Source organism: Haemaphysalis longicornis, unplaced genomic scaffold (genome assembly GCF_048455015.1).
Source record: "Haemaphysalis longicornis isolate Haplotype H1 unplaced genomic scaffold, Haemaphysalis longicornis Haplotype H1 scaffold_12, whole genome shotgun sequence".
Taxonomy (NCBI): domain Eukaryota; kingdom Metazoa; phylum Arthropoda; class Arachnida; order Ixodida; family Ixodidae; genus Haemaphysalis; species Haemaphysalis longicornis.
Genome location: NW_027526225.1, coordinates 91209508 through 91228525, shown reverse-complemented (window position 1 = coordinate 91228525; position 19018 = coordinate 91209508). Strand labels below are relative to the sequence as shown.

The 19018-nt window shown below is 48.0% G+C and overlaps 1 protein-coding gene across 2 annotated transcripts in view; it reads right to left on the bottom strand.

Moving 5' to 3' along the window:
* Positions 1–10797: 10797 nt before the first annotated feature.
* LOC144163006 (uncharacterized) overlaps positions 10798–19018 on the bottom strand; it is a 47575-nt gene continuing 39354 nt past the window's right edge. For both annotated transcript variants that reach the window (XM_077693779.1, XM_077693778.1), the window contains exons 2-3: positions 17212–17908; positions 10798–11526 (exon numbers count right to left, since the gene is read on the bottom strand). In XM_077693779.1, the coding sequence (XP_077549905.1) occupies positions 11197–11526; positions 17212–17908 (1027 nt within the window). In that variant the 3' untranslated portion in view covers positions 10798–11196. The remainder of the gene's footprint in view (positions 11527–17211; positions 17909–19018) is intronic.

The window sequence follows — 19018 nt, the reverse complement described above, 5'->3', positions numbered from 1 at the left end:
AATGCGGGGAAATTTTTTCTTGTTGGGAGGTGTGCTTGCAATTATTTCGATTGGATATTTTTCGTGAACTTGCTGTTGCGCAACAGCAAGTTCACGAAAAATATCACGCCTTAAGTAAGCCTAACGCATCATTTTCTGCACGCTGCTTTGCCTCGCTTTTTACATGCTCCTATGGTTAACAAGTGACAGTTCAGTTATTGTTCATATATATGCTCAGATTTGTTGCTTAGGGTACCATTAATTGTGCTTTCAACTAGGAAAGTCTTAATGAAATGATAGGCAAGGCTGAAAATTACTGCTTGGCTTTTATTTCCCTTTCCTTCGCTCCAGTATACCTTTCGCCTCCTCTGACCTGGCTATAGGCAACAAAACTTCCTCCTGCATCTGTTTTGAGTATGTATTTTGATAGGCTCGTTCCTTCTTTACTCTTGTGTTTGGCTTGGTTGGAATTGAACATAACCATGCAGCCACAATACTTTCATTTCACTCTCAGCAGGATGGGCTAATGATGATGAGAGCTTATCTCGGAGGCTTACAGTCTATGCACAAATTCCAAGTGGCTGTGACATCTATATGCCCATCCCAAGCACTCTGCGGAGTTCAACTTGACAATGCTTGTATTCGCAACTGGTGAAGCGTGCGTCTACTGTCCAAGCCTTTGGGGTATTGCTTTTTAACTTCGCACTGTGTAATCTGTTTTGGAAAATTGCTCAAGTGAATTTACTTAGTGGTAAGGGGCATAACAAAATGTCCCACATTTCGTCAGAAGCCATGGCTGCTAGAAAACAGATTCACGGGTTGTGTGCTGTGTGCCCATAAGCTGTTTCTTTTTTTTTCCTTCCACAAAACGGGCATTTAAACAGGCTTAAAAAATAGTTTATAAAGTACAACTACGGGGAAATGGTTGGTGTCGAGCTTGACATTGCCCGCTCTCGAGAGTACTTCTTAATACGTACCTCGTGCAAGAACTGGAGCCAAGGCCACGTGCGTGGATGTGAAAGTCTGTCGGTGCAGTACAGTACAAAGCTGCAGTACAGCTGGAACATGTACGGATGATGGGTGGCTTTTAACAATAAAATGACTGCTGAACGTACTTTTGCTCTGGTATCAACGAGCAGCATGTGAGCATTGATAAGTGCTTCACTGTTGACATTTTTGTTACACAATTAAGACAGGCCATGTTAAGGCACCCTGGCAAATATTCATGAAAAACACTGGACAAAAAAGCTGCCAACACATGGAAACCATGTTGATCACGGCACCTTTCCTAGTACTTCAGTACCGTTTATCAGCGCTGTGTTTTTTCCCCCCAACTAGTAAACTATCCCAGCGTTGAAATCGAACACTTGCTTGTCAATGACAATTGCCAAACTTCGTGGCTATGCAAAAAGTGAGTAGCTCTACTTTCTGTGCACTGTCTGTGGTGTGAAGCTCCATTTCCAAACAAAATGCCTGGAAGACAGCATTAAAATAACAACAAAAAAGGAAATACGCAAAGCGATACTTTCTTGCACTACACTAGAGTCCTGCGGGAAAGCCAAACCAGCAAGTGATCTTTTTGCTTGACTACAAAGCGCTGCAGAGGAGCCAAGAAAAAGATACCTTTTGCTGACACCAAAGCTACGCTGGAAAGCCAAAATGTGTGGTGTCTGTCACTGCAGATATGCTGCAAGACGGGCATTGTGAATGTATTGCAATAATTCATTTATGTTCACATCAAGATTTATGAACCAGGCTGGCAGGGTAACAAAATCATTGAGATAGGTTACAACAAAATGTTTTATGGAAAATGATAGAATACTGTTTGCTATAAACAGCAATTAAAGGTCTAAAATGGTTTTGACACTAGTTAAGTGGCCTGTTGGAAATCATTGGCAAAACCTAAACAGCAACATTTCATACAGCTGCAAAAGTGAAATAGCAAAGCGTGGTTGGGGCCTGAATTCAGCAGGCATGCTCCAGCTGATAATGTGCAATTCCAGAACAAAACAATAATAAAGGCCTCGGGAAAAGGCAAGCTTAGTTGAGTTACCACCAAGGTGTTTGGTAGAGAGAAGAGTTACAAAAATAAAGAAGCAATATGGGAAGCTTTATTTTCCCTGATTCAAGTTTATCAGCACTGAGCTTCATGCTCCACATGTCCCATTGAAGAATGTTACACCTGCATGCACTCGGCACATCAGATTTTACGGTATAACACAGTTTACTTCGAACATAGGTAAATAAGAGAATATTGCATAAGCAGTTCATTTATTCATGAAATATAAACAGCAGGGTTTTTAAAATGAAGCTTGTAAGCGTGCTGAATGAAAGGGACGAATGACGAGTTTATTTTGTTACTAATAAATTTCAACCACCTTCTCAAGAACAAACCCCTTCCATGGAGGGACTGTGTGTAATCATAAGATTTTTTGGATAAAAGTTTGTAAATGCCCTGTACGTGTATGTATGTCAAAAGGTATTTTAACGCCCCAGCCATGGACTGCGAGTCATCAGCGCTCTTTTCTGCTGTTTAGATGATCAAGGGCTGTTGTACAGGATCCACCTTCTCTTCTCACTTTGGTCACCATCTTTCTCAGTCACTGCATATATGTGCTTGCTCAGGGAGCTAGCAAGCGAGGACGACAGTCGGCACCAACTATCAGCCGAGTTCCTTCAGGCTTGGACAATTGTGGAGAGGCTAACCAATGTTTTTGAGATCCCTAACTGAGAGCTTTCACTTTTTTTTGTAAAAGAACATCTAGGCAACCCTTCGAGAACTGTCCGAAATAACAAAAATGACTGTGCCCCCTAAATAGTTAATCCACGCACAGTGAATGTTTTGCATAGAAATCTATCAATGCAAACCTACCCTTTGAACCTGCTTAATATTTAGCAGAGATTCACTCCATTGGCTGTTTTATGGCACTGTGTGGGTGGGATACTGGTTTCCACCTATGGAGCCTGTGGGACGCGCTAGTCTCCAGTCCTAGCTGTCAAATGTTTTTGGAGACTAGCACTACCCTGCAATGTACGAGCCATGGATTCCTTGGGTTGGCCATGGGAAATTCTAGTGAATCGTTACAAGTCACCAAAGCAAGTGAGCATTTGTTTATCGACCACTGTTTTGTGGCCACGAAAAGTTTCGTTCATTAAAAATACTAACAAATGACATCAATTTTATTGCAAACTTCAAACAAATAACTGGTATTACAGAAAATGTGTAAAGCAGCTGGAGCTCCATAGCCACTTTCCAGTTATTTCTCCATGCCATCAGAGAATCTTGTTGGTGCGACTAACAGATACCGACCTATTCCACTGCAAAGAAACATAACTGGGCGATTGTAGTGGGGCCTCTAGTTCCGTTTGATCATATCACTTGAGTGTTTATGTACAGTTAACATACTGATGACTGTGTTTATAGTGCATGCACATATAACATCAATGTAGTTTGAAATTGAAATCTTTTTCACCATTTCTTTTTGTTAAATTCGCCCCATGACAGCCTTGACGTTTCCCTATCAATTACATCTGCTTATACCACAAACAATCCGTAGATGCTTTCACGTTCCAGGCACATCTTAAGATTCTCTTTGACGTTGCTTATTGAGCCTGTGCAGAACCCATAGGTTTTCATATGCTGGAGTGCATGTAGGTGTATTAGACATGATGGCCGGCCAAGCGTACACCCTTCCTATTACCGTCTCTACAGCCTCTTCTCTGACCCTATCGTCTGGGTGTGTGTCCTGAATTAACTTCCTTTGCATGAGGGACTCAGTCAAGTCTGGCCAACATAGCGTACACCACGGTACAGTGAGACGTGAAAGTTATACCAGTGCAGTGGCTATGAGATGAAGCGTCTAGCTAGTCTACCTTTTGAAGGTCGCAGGTCCTAAACTGCCGTAGAATCATGTATTCTACTACGAAATCTTTGGTTTCTACTAGGAAATCTTTTTAAGCACTGAATATCACGCAATTATGATGCTTGTGGCGCATGCTCACAAGACTTTTCTGCTCATAAAACGTATCGTGGGTGTAAAACAAATTTTAAGCTACAATTTCGCCCACTAGAAAATAAGAACTTCCCGATTTTCGGAAGTTTTCCTTGCTACTATTTCCGAAGAGTAGATCTACTGTAGTGGTACGTACGCGGTACATGTGTGGGGACACCAAAGATTACCTTTCCTATTCTTGGCGCAATTGTTTGTAATTGTAATGCGCACATGTGCCTAGTAAAAAACAGTTGCCGCCACTACCCTTCGTCCTCGGCACTGTACATTCCGATTATCTTTTGGCGCTGCTAAGTTGTCTTCATTTCGGGAACACACACTGCGATTTCAGGTCGCCCCATTTAAGCATTCTGAACTTGCCGTGGTGCAAAGTGTTAATAGCAGATGCCGCCGCGCAGACATGCGTCGGAAGGTTCACAGAATTACACTCGGACGGTGTCTTTTCTTGTGTGGAACGTAGCTTGTTCGAATGGGGCCAGTCGGCTGTGCGATGTCGTCTCACGTACGCTGAAACTGTATGCAGGTACCATCAGCGTACACCAAGCATAACCAAGCAGTCACAGGTCAACATTACTCGGTTGCGGCTATTTTGCTGCCGTCTGGAAAGGCTGGCTGGGTCCCCACGCAACACTTAATCACAAGCAACTTCCTCACGTTTTCAGATAGTGCTTCTAACAATATGAACTCCGGTTTATCTACGTTGTCGGCCCGAGATAATCGGAGCTTCGTCCCGCTTTCGGTAGAAGTTGAATGGTGCATAAATTTGTACTACAAATAAAAAAAATGTGTATTTCGTACTACACCACACAAAATGATAAATATTAATATTCTTATGACGTCATCATGACGTCACGTGTGGCAGCAGCCACCGCGAGGGGGGCGTGTCTTCTTATGCCGCACGCATGGCACGAGACGCTGCCGAAATAATTACTTACAGCTCCGTTTATTCATGTCAGTTTTGGTTTCGGTGAAGCCATGGTGAAGCGAGCACTGAGGCAGCCGCCATGACAGGAAGGCGCACTTGACGTCACTGTTCTTGTCACGCCACCGGCAGTCTGAGTAGGTCTGGGCGCGCGCGTGCCAGACCGACCCGACTGAACGTAGACACACGTGAAGTCAGTCCCGAAAACTGTAAAGTGATGCCCAAGACGGAAAAGTGCGCACCAATTAACAGCACCACGGCAACCTCGATAATAGGTCACGGGAGCCCAGATGTTGGCCCTTTGGGTCGATGCGCAGATGACGTCGCGAATTTGCTCGATGGCGCGGACGAGCTTTCTCGTGAGTGCAAAGATTAAAAATTGATTTAAAATATGTTCTACTGAACGGTTACGGTTTAAATTTCCAAGGGGTATCTCCGTATACAAAGGAAGCTTTTTACATAATCATCTGAGCTTTGAAATTTTGTGCCCGTGCTCCCTTAAAAACTCAGCCCTAGCAGTGGCGTGATCAAGTCACCAGATATGTGCCATCAGAAACAATAAAGGCAACGTCCCACTAGGCCAACACAACCACTGATGTTCTGTGCGGGGAATTTTCATTTTCGTGAAATTTTCCGCCGTAATTCTGCCAAAGAGGGAAAAAGGAAATCTTTAATAGCTGCAGAGATTTTAGGAACCTTGCGATAAAAAGAGAAAATAATGCAAGTAGACTGGACCTCACATCATTTATTACTTTGCTTTCTCTTAAAAAGTTCCCTTACACTCTGTAGGGTTTACGCGCAAATATCCGCAGTCGTGCTTGCGCAAGCCACAAGCATTCAAGACCATTTCCAATCCAGTTCATAGAGGAAAAAAATATTCCACAAGAAAGATCTAGTAAAGCGTGAAGCGGCGGCGGTTGAAGGGCTGAAGCTCGTTACAAAAAATGTATTTTGGGTGCGCCACTTAGTCTGCATTCTGTCAACAAGAGATATATAGCACCTGCAGCTCTCGACAAACGACACAGGGACCGAGACCGCACAGTTTACACTGACGACGCCGACTACGCCAGAAGGGGTGCCATGACCGCCGTGGTTACTTCAACAGTGAACCACCTCACCAGCATCACCTTGCCCTTCACAACCACGACCCAGGCAGAGGAAGCGGCCATTGCTCTGGCCATCTCTCAGACAAATGCGGATACCGTTATTACGGACTCGCAACAGGCTTGCCGAAACTTCCTTCGTGGTCGAATTTCCAAGACGGCTCTGGGCATCCTGCTGCAAAAGCCACCCGAAAGAAAAGTGAAGATTGTTTGGACACCAGCCCACTCAACCCTCCAGGGCAGTGATTCTCAAATGGGGGTCCGCGGACCCCTGGTGGTCTGCGAGAGCATTTGAGGGGTCCGCGAAGCCTACCTCAAAGCTTTTACTCAAAGCTTTTTCTCGATTTTGCCAGCACTTTCTTGCAATGCAAAAAAATGTAGCTTTGTCGCATTACATGTACGTTTAGTTTCTCCGCGTAGCACCTATTTTAACAACTGCTTTTTGCACGACAAGCCAGCTATGAGAAGGAAAAAAGCATACACAGAAGAGGCAATATATAGGTGTTTAGAAGAATTTTAGATTCAAGACCAGATTGTTTAACATGGTGCGCATCGTCATTGCGTCAACCATAAAAGGCGGGCATCGAATAAGTCTGCGGGATACGTAAGCTGCAAGTAGAAATTGTTTGACATTATGACACCAAACAACATATGCTCCATCGTGGGGTCCCCCATCACTTTAGCAAGCCCAAAAGGGGTCCCCGGGGCAGTCATGGCTGAGAACCACTGCTCCAGGGCAACACGACCCCACGACATCGCCCGAGATCTATCCCGCCAGGCGACACGAGGGTGTACGTTAGAGACTGCGTGTCCTTTGGTTATGTATCACGACATAACGGGGTACTATAAGGGCCAAAATATGATCTATCCCCCTGGTCATGAATCTCTAACCAAAGAGCAGGAGCAGTGCCTCCGGCTCCTCCAAACAAATGCGTTTCCTCATCCGTCAAAAATTCACTTGCTCCATCCCACTCAGTACTTTCCGCTGTGCAAAATTCCAAGAATCGCGCACCCTTCCCTTGAGCAGTGGGAGAAGGAGCTGTCCAGCTCCGGTCTCGATTCCCAGCTTAGGCTGGTAAAAAGGGCCGTAGCGGCAGGGGTCTCCAATGGAGTCCTGGACTGAGGGCCCCACACCACATTACGATGCTCCCAATAAAGTTTATCCTCCTCCTCCTCCCGGTGCTGAGCCAAAATTACCTCAATAACCCAACAATGTTGTTCCTTTTTACACAGGCAGTTTTGACTTAGAGGTTTAGCATGCAAAGTAAGCATATGCTGCTTGGAACTAAACGTGAAATACATAGTCAAATGCTGCTGAGCGGCGGATGTAGTGGAATTTAGTTCACGCTGAAACTAATTCTCTGAAATGAACCTGTGTCTGGATGGCTATGTAAAGTAGACATAGGTGGCACTGGCTAATGCTGAAGATTGAACAGGAATCCACGTAAAGATATATCAGCTACAAAACGAAAATGCAGGCAAATTTGCAGGGAATTCCTGAAAATCTCAAGGGGGAAAATGCTAAAAATAGGGAATTTCAAAACCTACAAATGGGAATTTGTCTTCCCAGTACGGAACATCTCGGAACACAACACCTACGTAGACAGCTGTTGGAATATTGTGCAAGATTGTGTTATATTCAGCTTGTAGCACCACCATCATAATCTTCAGTGCCACCATCATCAGCAGATCGGCCAGCTGGCACGCAAGACGATGCACCTAACACCCAGTCTGGAGCGACACCCCGGTTCTACACGCTTCGTCCTGACCATGGCACGGCCAGCGCAACCTCAATAAACGTGGGCTCGGCCACACCGCCTCATCGGCCGCCTACAATTTGGTGAGCTGGACAAGCGGCTTCGCCATGGCTTCGCAACGCTGCTTCCCCAGCCACAACGTGGACGATGGCACGCGAAGAACGTCCCCCGCCCTCCCAGACCTTCCCTTGCTGATTCCGTGACTCCATCTCAAACCACGCTGCATGGTTCGTCATCCTGGAGAGCCATTTTTATGTAAATGACATCTGGTGTCCGGAAATCGGGTACCTCGTGACATTACAGAAGCTACCTGCTGACCTCATTGAGCAGATCCAGCTGCCGACCCCAGGCCCCAGTGCGTATGACGACTTAAAAGACACTGTCCTCAACCACTACGGCATGAAAACCCGGCAGAGGACAATCCCAACAGAACCTGCAGCCGTTACCTCCACCAGTCCTCCTCCGACACCACCATCAGCCCATGTACCCGAACCCTCACTAGGCAACGGGTCTGCGATCATGGGCGCGCATTTCGAGCTCCCAGACCTCTGCGGTCTTCCGGACTTCTACACCCCTCACTGCGACATATGGTTTGTTCAACTCAAGAGCCAATTTTTCATCAAAAACGTAAGGAGCCAACCGCCGCGCTACCACCTCGCAGCGACACGGCTACCTGACGGGCAAATCGCGCAGCTCCAGCAACCACCTGGCCCACAGACCTATGACTACTTGAAGAAGGCTGTTCTTACGCACTATGGCATCTCAGACAGTATAATTCAATACAACAGCGATGGTTGTGATGACACGCCCACCTCCGTCACACCCATGCCAACGCCATCCTCTACACCACCACACCTTCACAACGCCAACTGTGCATACAACTTCGCCGCAGTGTTCAGTCTCGCCTTCCCAGGAAACGCCAGCGCCGGCTACAACTTGCAACACTACGGAGTCAACCTTTAGCTTAGTGGAATCTGCGCAGCACCATGCCGCAGCGCCGCAGGTTGTTGCATCCGCTTCACCGACCCCAGCAAGTGTCCACTGCTTTGCCGCTCGTGGCTGCGAAACTTCTCTGCACGGCACGAGTGAGAGCGATCTTCATGAGCGCTGTACTCCCGGTGTACGACAGCAGTCTTCCTCGCCTCAGGTGGAACAGCCTCCAGCAGCCAACGACAGATCGAGGACTCCGGAAGTCAAAGCTACCTTTGAAGCACATCAGCTTGCTATTGACAATCTTCACCCCCTGGCTACGATGGCGATACCGGAGCAAAGATTGCGGGAAGCCCCCTTCCAACAACCGTCACCGAAAGAAGTATCCCATGACCCCATGCAATCAAGAGACGCGTCAAAGGCTGGTCCCCAAACGTCGACAGACTCCCTGCTCTAGGACAGTGTCAAGTAGACGCAGTAACCGGAGCTCAGCAGCTCAGCTCATCATTGCAAGGCCCCGCTATGCCGTCTCCCACGGCGGTTGCGAAAGCAGCCAAGACAGCGACGAAGCCATAGAGCCCACACCGGGGCACAGTCAAGCCCGCACTCCGGTTGTCATTCTGTTGCACTACGCTTCACCTTGTAGCTGTCCTTTGAGTAACGTCTGCCGTTTACTCCCCCATCAACTGCAGCAGCCGCTTCGCACCCCGCAACGCGTCTGCGGCCGCACTCCCAGCCTCGACCACCAGAGGTTGCTCCTTACACGGACGCTACCTTGTTGACAACCAGGACCATGCCAGTTACTCAACCCCTGCCACTATACCACTGACTGCCCACGGACTCTCTCTGGCTACGGACAAACATTACATGTGCTTGTGAACTTCGATAAGTGCTTCTCCTACCGCACCCCCACCCCTCCTGCTTTAACGTACAGTACTGCACAAAACACCTCACTTTTCTCTATCGCGCTCCGCGCTAGGCGGGCAGCCCTGTAGCGCCACCATCGTCATCAGCAGATTGGCCAGATGGCACGGAAGACTCTGCACCCGGTCTGGAGCAGCACCCCGGTCCTACTCGCCTCGTCCTGACCATGGCACGGCCAGCGCAACCTCAATAAACGTGGGCTCGGCCACACCGCCTCATCAGCCGCCCACAAGCTTTTACGTTGAGACAGTCCACCCCTGGCAATTTATATCAGCTCGTATGACTGCCACAATGCATGAAATACAAAACTTTTCTATGAGCCAATCTGCATGTCAACAACCCTATCGATCCCAGTGCACCTGCAGAACGTGCCATAACACCAGTTGCATCATTTGGCATACCAAGCGGCCTCATACGGGCAATATGCCGTTAGGTTTGCAATTTATATGACCATTTATGAAGAGCCCAAGAATCCTATAGTGGACACTAAAGAACTGCAAACCCACAAGCACCCCTGTAATGCCCCTCACCACAATACAACAACCTCACCAGTAAATGCCACAAGAACAGCTGACCAAACGTCGTCATGCCATTAGAGCCACAAAAAACGCACTGAAATTCATTCAATAATTTCGTCCCCCATCTCTAGAAATTTCACTTGTTCGGCACAACCAAGCAAGCAGACTGTGTCAGCGCATGCTGAGCTAACACCCACACCAATGTACCGCCTTTTTCAAAATTTTGTAGGCCAAATCTATGCCTTCCGGACCCCAAAGAATTCAAAGAACCCACCGCGATGGCTCATTGGCTAAGGCGTTGCGCTGCTGAACATGAAATTGCGGGTTTGATTCCCAGCCGCAGCAGCCGCTTTTCTGATGGAGGTGAAAAGCAAAAACGGTCATGTGTACGAGACTTCGGCGCATGTTAAAGATCTCGAGGTGGTCAAAATTAATCCAGAGCCCTCCAATATGGCCCGCCTCATTGCCTGCGTTGCTCTGGCGTGTTACACCCTACAATCGATCAAATCAAACCAAGAATTCAAAGAATAAGCCTAACCTTTAACAGCGATGAAATTTGTTCATGACAGTAAGAAAGACGTTTTCTCTAGCTTTCTGGCATAAAACATTTCAGCCTTGTTAGAGACGCCAGGTATATTTCAAGAATGCACAACATTCAATCAAAAAGAATTTTATTCCAACTTCACCAGCAAGGGTGGGAAATTCATAAACATCTTGTGGACCTGACGGTAGAAATGTTATTGCAGCTTTTGCAACAGCAACAAGCAATGCTACTCGCTTCGACAGTACCATGTCATCACATAAACAACAAAAATGTTCTCTCACTATTAAAATTCATTTGTAAAAGACTAAGCGCACATGCTGATGGCTGTGTTGTACTGAAGATGGATGTGATTAAATAGGTAAAATGATGGTTGATATGGCAACAAAAATCACTGTTAAAAAAGAAAAACAGCCAGCTGCACACGCTTTGTCAGGTGTAAAATTTACAAATTATAAATACTCTCTAAAAACATCAAAAGTGACCCCCCAAAAGCCGCCGTCTGTGCGTCCTCACGACAGGCATGGCCCCAGGCTGCCGTGGCTCTTGCAAAGCCGCACCAGGGCGGCTACGTCGCGGTGCATGACCGTGACCCTCTTCGCGTGTGTGGCCAGCGAGTTTGACCCCTCTAGGACGGCCACTATGACCGCTTCCGCAGCCTCCTGCAACACTTGCAGGGCGAGGACCTGCATCAAGTAGTGTTCCCCAGTGACCAGCCAGAGTATTTCTCGCACCAGCCGTGCGAATGGCAGCCGCGGGATGAGCAGTTTGGTGGAGTTCTGTAGGCGTGCAATCTCCCGACGAGCTCTGTAGCCTGCAGGCCTCTTCGCCAAAGCTCCGCCCTGAGAGAAAAGAAAAAGGCAGGGGGTGGGGTCGAACAATGATGAGGATAGTGCCCTTGACCCTTTCACCGTTGGGGGTTTCTGGCCGTGACGCACCCCCAGTGTCAGCTTGGTTTCCGGACTATCAGGGAAGCAGCATGGTGGTTTATTCGGCTACGATAGCGTCTGGAACGTAATGCATCAAAAGGAGAGCGCGTGGGGGAGAAATCTCCTGTCTTCCAGCGCAGTGGAAGGCCCCGCGCAGTCAGCCATCCGAAAGTAACCACGCGCATGGAGGGAGCACTTACAGCAGCCAGCACAATGCCCAGTAATGGCCCATTGCCAAATCATGATGGCAGATAGAGATAAAAAGGGGATACAACATTGATACAACTTCGTGTGCTGCCGACACCAGCAAGTGAGGGCGCGGCGAGTGTGTGAAAGCTGCGATTGAGTCATGTTTCAGTCTATTGGAGAGGCAACGGCGTGCTTGGCTAACCTGGCGTGCTGTAGCAGACGCGGAAACAGAATTAAAAAAAAAAGAAACCTAGAAACCTGTTGTGGATGGCACAACCCTTGCACCTGTAATCGCACTTGTGCCACATGGTCACACATTCCAACAGAGTACAGCGCGCCAAGCGACAAACCCCCGAGCAACGAAGGGTGAGCGCGGTCGCTCCGTACTCTCCCATACACCGGGAGAGAGAGCTAGAGAGTTAAAATACACGTCTACTAGAAAGATTCGACAGATGGCACAAACAGTCCAGGCGTGCCAGCTTTGCGCTATGGCGCAAGTTTTTGAACGCACAATAGAGAACATACCGGTACGTCAGCGGCACTGCAGAGGGGAAATGCGAAAACGTACCGGTAAGTCAGTGACAGCGAAAGGGCTAACTAAAGGGCTAACTAACTAAGGGACTACCAGCAACATCTGTGCCCGTGCATTCACGAGGCGAACCCATGTGTTGAGCCAAAGGTGTAGCGGCAGGTTGCTGCGTAAACAAAACTTGTGGCTGACTAATGCCTTCAATCATGTAGCTTTGAGTCACCCAGGGAAAGTGCGCAAGCTTATGCACACACAGTTTTCTCAAACAATGAGTTGTGCACAAGGTCCCTCGTTGCCAACAGGTAGAAGGTGAAACTGCATCCCGTGAAAAATGCCCACATCGATTTGAGAAGGCAGGAATAGTGGCTACAAATTTGGACCCACACCATGCAGTCGCATAAGGGCCTACTCGTGAGCTGCTGCCACTTTGCACTTATAGAAAAAAAATTCACGGAAGCTTGCACTCATGCGCAAGATTTGAATGGCGAGGCTGTTGGCGGACACGAAGTTGAGTGTTAGTATCCTTGTGGTGTAGTGGATGATATTGCCGGCATGGCATTCCGATGAGCTTATGTTGATCAAGGCCAGAGTGCGCCCGTCATTTTGGTTGACGTGTTCGTGCTCCACTCTGCAAGCGCCACCTGTCGTCTCTAGCGGATGCTTTGCACGCCGAGCCTTTCGAAGCAGAGCGACCTCTTCCCCCTTGACCGTGCGAGCTACCTGCGGCCGGGCCTTGTGGAGTCTGATCACCTACAGCAGCTTCAACAATCAAGTCGCAGGTCTTCTACGACACAGAGCGCATGCGCACGACGACACGAGGACGAATGAACGACGGGAGTATGCTATGCCGCGTCTTTTTCGTTCCTAGCAAGTGTTGCCACAATACGGCGAACGCTGGAGTTTTTCAAGCAAAGCTTGTTACCTCTACACCCCAAGGGTTCTGGCGCAACTGTTGACGTCAGCAGAAAGCTCCTGCGAACAAGTAAAAGAAGTTACTGGCACTGCCAGGTTTTGAACCTGGAACAAAAGAAGGTGAAACTTTTCTTGTTCTTTTTTTATACCGAAACGATATAATGCAATAATCGAACAGCTTCCTTGCACAGAATAGACATTCCTGATCCCACTGACATACAAATCTTGTTGACTTCTTTCCTAATTAGCTAATTATGCTGAAGGGAGCTTTCAGGTAATGAGTCTCGTAACTTAAAAAGTATAGAAGGTATCCTTAAGCATATTTCAGTTTTGTTGTCAGAACGGTTCGTTACACATATGCTCCTAATTTGATTAAATGTGGTCCATAAATAAAGACGTTTTACTTGCCACGTCTACCTTTGAATCAAAACAAAAACAAAGCTTATCAACTGTGCTAGCAAGGCAGCCTCTTCGTTACTCTTTAAAAGCTCAAGTATGCACCTTAAACCTCAAACAAACTCTGAATATTGTTTGCACATGTAAATGACCCCACAGAAAAGAAACCCTTACACCAGCTGTGGCATGCATCTTAAAAAAAAAAAAAAAAAAAAGACAAACCATCTTTGCTAATCTCACGCCGCCATTTAGAATTTGTGACACCACAAGTTGCATTAGCAAGCAATGTGCGAGGCAGATACTCACTTAGTTGTTTTAAGGCAAAGCTTTTTACCTCTACCCCCCCAAAGGTTCTTTCGCGACCGTTGGTGTCAACAGAAAACGCCCGCAAACAAATAAAAGAATTTACTGGCACTGTCAGGAATCGAACCTGCTACTAACAGAGTAACAAACACACAGCCTGTTGTCTTACCGATTTAGCTACGAGCCTACGTGGAGACGGGGAAGACAAGTGGTGCACTCGCCAAGCACATCTAGGGGTTTAACCCTTGCATTCTCGCTGAATGCCACGCGATAGCGATTATAGGAAGCTCACACACACACACACGGTATCTCACTTCCAGTACGCCAATAAGTTAATGCTTTTGGCTTCCAGTGTTTGCGTAAAAAATTTCAGCTCCCTGTCCACCCTCACGCAAAATGACACCTAAAAGAACACATTGAAATACTCCTTGATGGCAAGGCCATCACTCAAAGCCCCAGCATCAAGATCCTGGGCCTACATCTTCAGGCCAACACCAAGAGTGACTTTTCGATTAGTTCAGGCTTTTGTCCCCTCCAGAATCACGTCAACCCCCTGTCTTCGCATCGGCAAGGAGGGCATAAAGATGCGTTATATAATTATTAGAAAGGCGGTTGAGCAAACCATTCTTCCCCTGAGTGCATATCCACAGAGAGGCTTCTTCGCACGGGGCTCTACATCGCGCTGGAGAGCTGATAGAGGGCCATCTTTCTATTCAGAAGCTCCGAATGAGCAGAACTGCGGCGAGTCGCCACATCCTTCACCAGATTGGCTGGGCAGCACAGAATGTCACTCCGCTTGATGTATTCCTGGACTTCGGCGACAAAAACTAAAGATACTCCCTTTGCTTAGAAATATGAACCCCTCACACGACGAGGGTCGCCGACAAGCACGGGCTCAAGCGCTCAACAATACCCTCGGTGGGGATCATGCCGTTATCTACACAGACGCCTCACAACCTCTAGGGCAGCAGTACACCATCAAGGCTACCTCCAGAACCAACCTTCTTGCTTGTGCCTCACTCTAGACTGAAGACATGATGGCAACCGGAGAGGCAGCCATCGCCTTGGCTCCCACTCAACCACGGGTTCGTAAGGTAAGCTCCGATTCCCAACAATCCTACCGGAATTAGCGGTCAGGTTTGGTGTCCCGACCTCCACTACGTGTGCTAAAAAACCACTCCCCAAATGGTTCCATTCAGATCATCTGGAAACCCGGTCGCGCTTCCATGGAGGGCAATGAATACCCCCACCAAGCCTGCACTTTTACACCCCGGTGCTATGGAGCTACACGAGGACAGTCACCCGCTTGTCTCGTTCAGGGACATAACCTTGCATTTTCGCCTTCCGAGACAGACCCTACCTTCGCCTTACCCTGACCTTTCCGGAGAACAATAAACTACCGTACGGCTCATACAATCCGGCTCCTTCCCACACCTGACACGTCTTCACTTAGTGCAGCCGAATCACTGCAACGCTGAATGTAAATTTTGCTCACAAGTAGGAAACCTCTGCAACATAACCGGGGTGTGCAACTTTAGTCATGAGCACCCTCCTCTCTTTCCGTCAACTACAGAACAAGAGCAATGGGAGATGATGCTATCCAGCCCCTCTCTGCCTACCCAGCTTCAGCTGGTGGACAGACCACAGGGGGCGTGGACTGAACATGGGCTACAGTGAAGAAGGAACCACTCCCCTTGGCCGCACTCTGGGCCGTTCAGAAATCTGAATAGAAGTATTTCCTCCTCGTCCTCCTCCTGCTCCACCCCCCCCCTCAGTCGCCTCAGTCCACGACGGCACAGATGGAGAAGCGAGATCGCCTAACAACGGGTTTGAGCTGTAATTTTATAAAAAAAAAAGTTTCTACCCATGTGCTACACCAATAAAACCCAACCAACCACCGCTCATGCATCACGCATTATTTTAACCTCACCAAGAATATCTCTTTGAAGTAACAGAGGGTGTGTGGTTAAGTGCATTTCACTTCTCTCTGGTTTTGCTGTTTGTAGAGCGGCGCGAGTGAATTGAAGTGACGTCTCATGGGTAATCGTTGTGGGTGCAGTTTACAGCTTTGCTTTCCAACCACATTTACAGGGTGGATTGGCGCTAACTTTTTTTTTTCTTTTTTAGAGCAATGCTTTTTATAATTCACTAATGGAGAGAGACAGAGAGAAAGAGAAGAGCTTTAATGATGACCAGCGACGTTAGCCGAGGTGTGGTGCTGGCTTGCTACGCTAGATGATAGAAGAAAAACAAAAAGGAAAAAAACAAAAAAAAAAAAAGGAAAACAAGAAGTTGTCATTTGATGCGCCCAAGGTTTTCAATCACAAAACTCTGTCCAGTTCTGTGCTTCCAAGAAACTCCAAGAGAGCTTTGCATGTGTAGCCTGGCTGGGACCCAACCAAGGACCCAAAACAGCCCTCAGTGCAATTCCTGCCCCAAGCTGCCTGCACAAAGACAATAAGAGTTTCTGTCTGTGCAGCAGGGTGTACTTTGGACACGTGCATATAACACGATGAATGTCTTCTCGTGAGTCACATGTGGAACAAAGAGGTAAGGGCACCTGCTGGATTTGGTACAGGTCCCGTGCAGGCCGACATTGCCCTAAAGTGCACTGCCGAAAAGTCAACTTTCTCTGATGATTATCATCATGGGTGAAGTGAAAAATGGTTGAAACGCAAAGCTTTATCTGGTCGAAAGACCGTGTCTTGAAAGGCTAAAGACAAATTTCAAAATCCAAATTTACACCCAAAACGCATGGCAAGAAATCCAACTTGCACAATAAGTTTCTACAAAAGGCACATGAAGTGCCCCAAGAAAAAAATCTTGCGGTTGGAATTGAACATGGGTCCGTCACATTATGAAGCCAATGCCTATCCGAATGTGCCATTCCAACATAGCTGAAGCAGTTTGGATATCGGACTGACTGACTCAGGACGCTTGGCACTGTAACCATCTTTTTCTTAGGAAGGGGCTTTGACTTTTGTTATTGGACAACCACTGGTGCAAGTCTGATATCTGCAATCTTGGCCCTGCAATCTGCCAATGCAGGCCAATTTGTTCTGTTTAGTGTGTTAAAAAAAAATAAGCTCCACAACAACGACGAAACACACAAGGGAGAGAATGAACAGACACAACGCTATCTCTGTTAATTATCTCTTTTTCGTGTTTCATCTTTTTTTGCACTGTTCATTTCTTTAAAGTATACCAACTTCCCCACTGTTCTGTTTAAAGCATCTGCTTAAAGTAAAGCAACACAAAACTGCACGCACCTTCTTCGAATGGTGCTTACTGGGCAGCCTTGAACTGGGAGCTTTCTGCGAAGACTCTGCCCCGGACCGCCTCCCAGAATGCCTGCTGCCGGACGCCACTGGTGACCGGCCAGTGGACTTGCGTGGAGAAGGGACCGGTTCAGGCTGGACAGCATCCCTGGACCGCTTCCCAGAACGCCTGCTGCTTGACGCCGCTGGTGACCGGCCAGTGGACTTGCGTGGAGAAGGTACCGGTTCAGGCTGGACAGCATCCCCGGACCGCTTCCCAGAATGCCTGCTGCCGGGCGCCGCTGGTGACCGGCCAGTGGACTTGTGTGGAGAGGGGACCGGTTCAGGCTGGACAGCATCCAAAGCCTCGCTTCCAGTGCGCCGTCTTGGTGGTCTTGGAACAGGCGACACCGGGGGAGCCGCCTGGCGGGATGGTCGCTCCTGGGGTGGCGACGGAACTGCAAAAAATGAACTAGACCGCCTTTGTGCCGAAGGCGACTGCTCGGGCGTTGTGGTTGAACGCAGCGATGGCCGTGGCAGGGATTTGGGGGTTGCTGCTGCACCTGCGGCAGCTGCCTCGGGAACCGTGCGGAGTTTCCTCTGGGGTGGTGTTTCTGGAGGAGGGGATGTGGCCAGAACCCGCTTTCTCGCCGGGCTGGGAACGGGCTTGGGATCCGCGCGACTCTGGGTCTCCGGTTTCTTGGCAGGACTGCAGAGAGAAACGCCACACAAGATGCTACAGTAACGCTATTTGCCAATTTTGCACCTGTGGAACACACCTATACCAGCTGTGGTTTGGGTTTCGAGCTAGCATGCTGATAGGAAAGGGCAAACAGCCGCAGGCCGTTACATCAAGTGAAGAGCCCAGCGAAACCCACCATAATGCAGCCAACCACAAAAAAAAAAAAGGTATGTTTTCAGGCTAATGCCCCAGCCACAGGAAATGTTATATGTGAAGGCAAAATTCCCCGAGGTGTTACCTTGGGCATGTTGGTGTAACATCCTCAAAATATCCACAAAGTTAATGAAGGCCACGTCAAATCTGATAAGTGTAGCACCAAACATTGCACACCATTCAGGGCTTGATCAGGTGGCATGGTTTACTCAATACCGTACAACAAGTGCAATAAAAAGTATACAAGACAGACAGGAAGATGTGTCAGAGACACATTCAGTGACACATTCAGATGTGTCAGTGAATGTGTCAGCACCGTAGTGGACGGCTCCGGATTAATTTTCACCACCTGGGGATCTTTAACATGCGCCGAAATCTCGTACACACGGGCGTTTTTGCTTTTCGCCTCCATCAGAAAAGCGGCCGCCGCGGCCGGGAATCGAACCCGCGACCTCGTGCTCAGCAGCGCAACGCCTTAGCCACTGAGCCACCGCGGCGGGTACGGGCCACTTATTCAAATCACCTGGGCTTTCAAGTGTAAATAGCAATTACGATTGCTAGGAAGAGGGACACAGCATGTCAAGCAAGACCAGCCAAGAAACTTGCGGTTAACTGTGCAAGCTTCTATTTCCTTCCACAAATGGTCTACAGGTGGGAAACTGCAAGTGATTTTTCTGGAGCCACTGCTACCAGTAAGTAAATGGTCAGTTTTCGCTAGGAAAAAAAAAAAAAAAAAAAAAAAGTAGCGGTCTGCGCATGCGCGCTGCCGATCCGCCATTTTGGCAGGTGCAAGCAAACAGGTGCCCTCTCAGCTAACTATTGGGAGAGCAGCTACTGCTCTTTAGTGTTGCACCTTTTTATCACCGTTTTTTTTTTTCAAGAGCTCGCGGCTAACAGCTCGATATAGAATGTCGAGATGTTTCA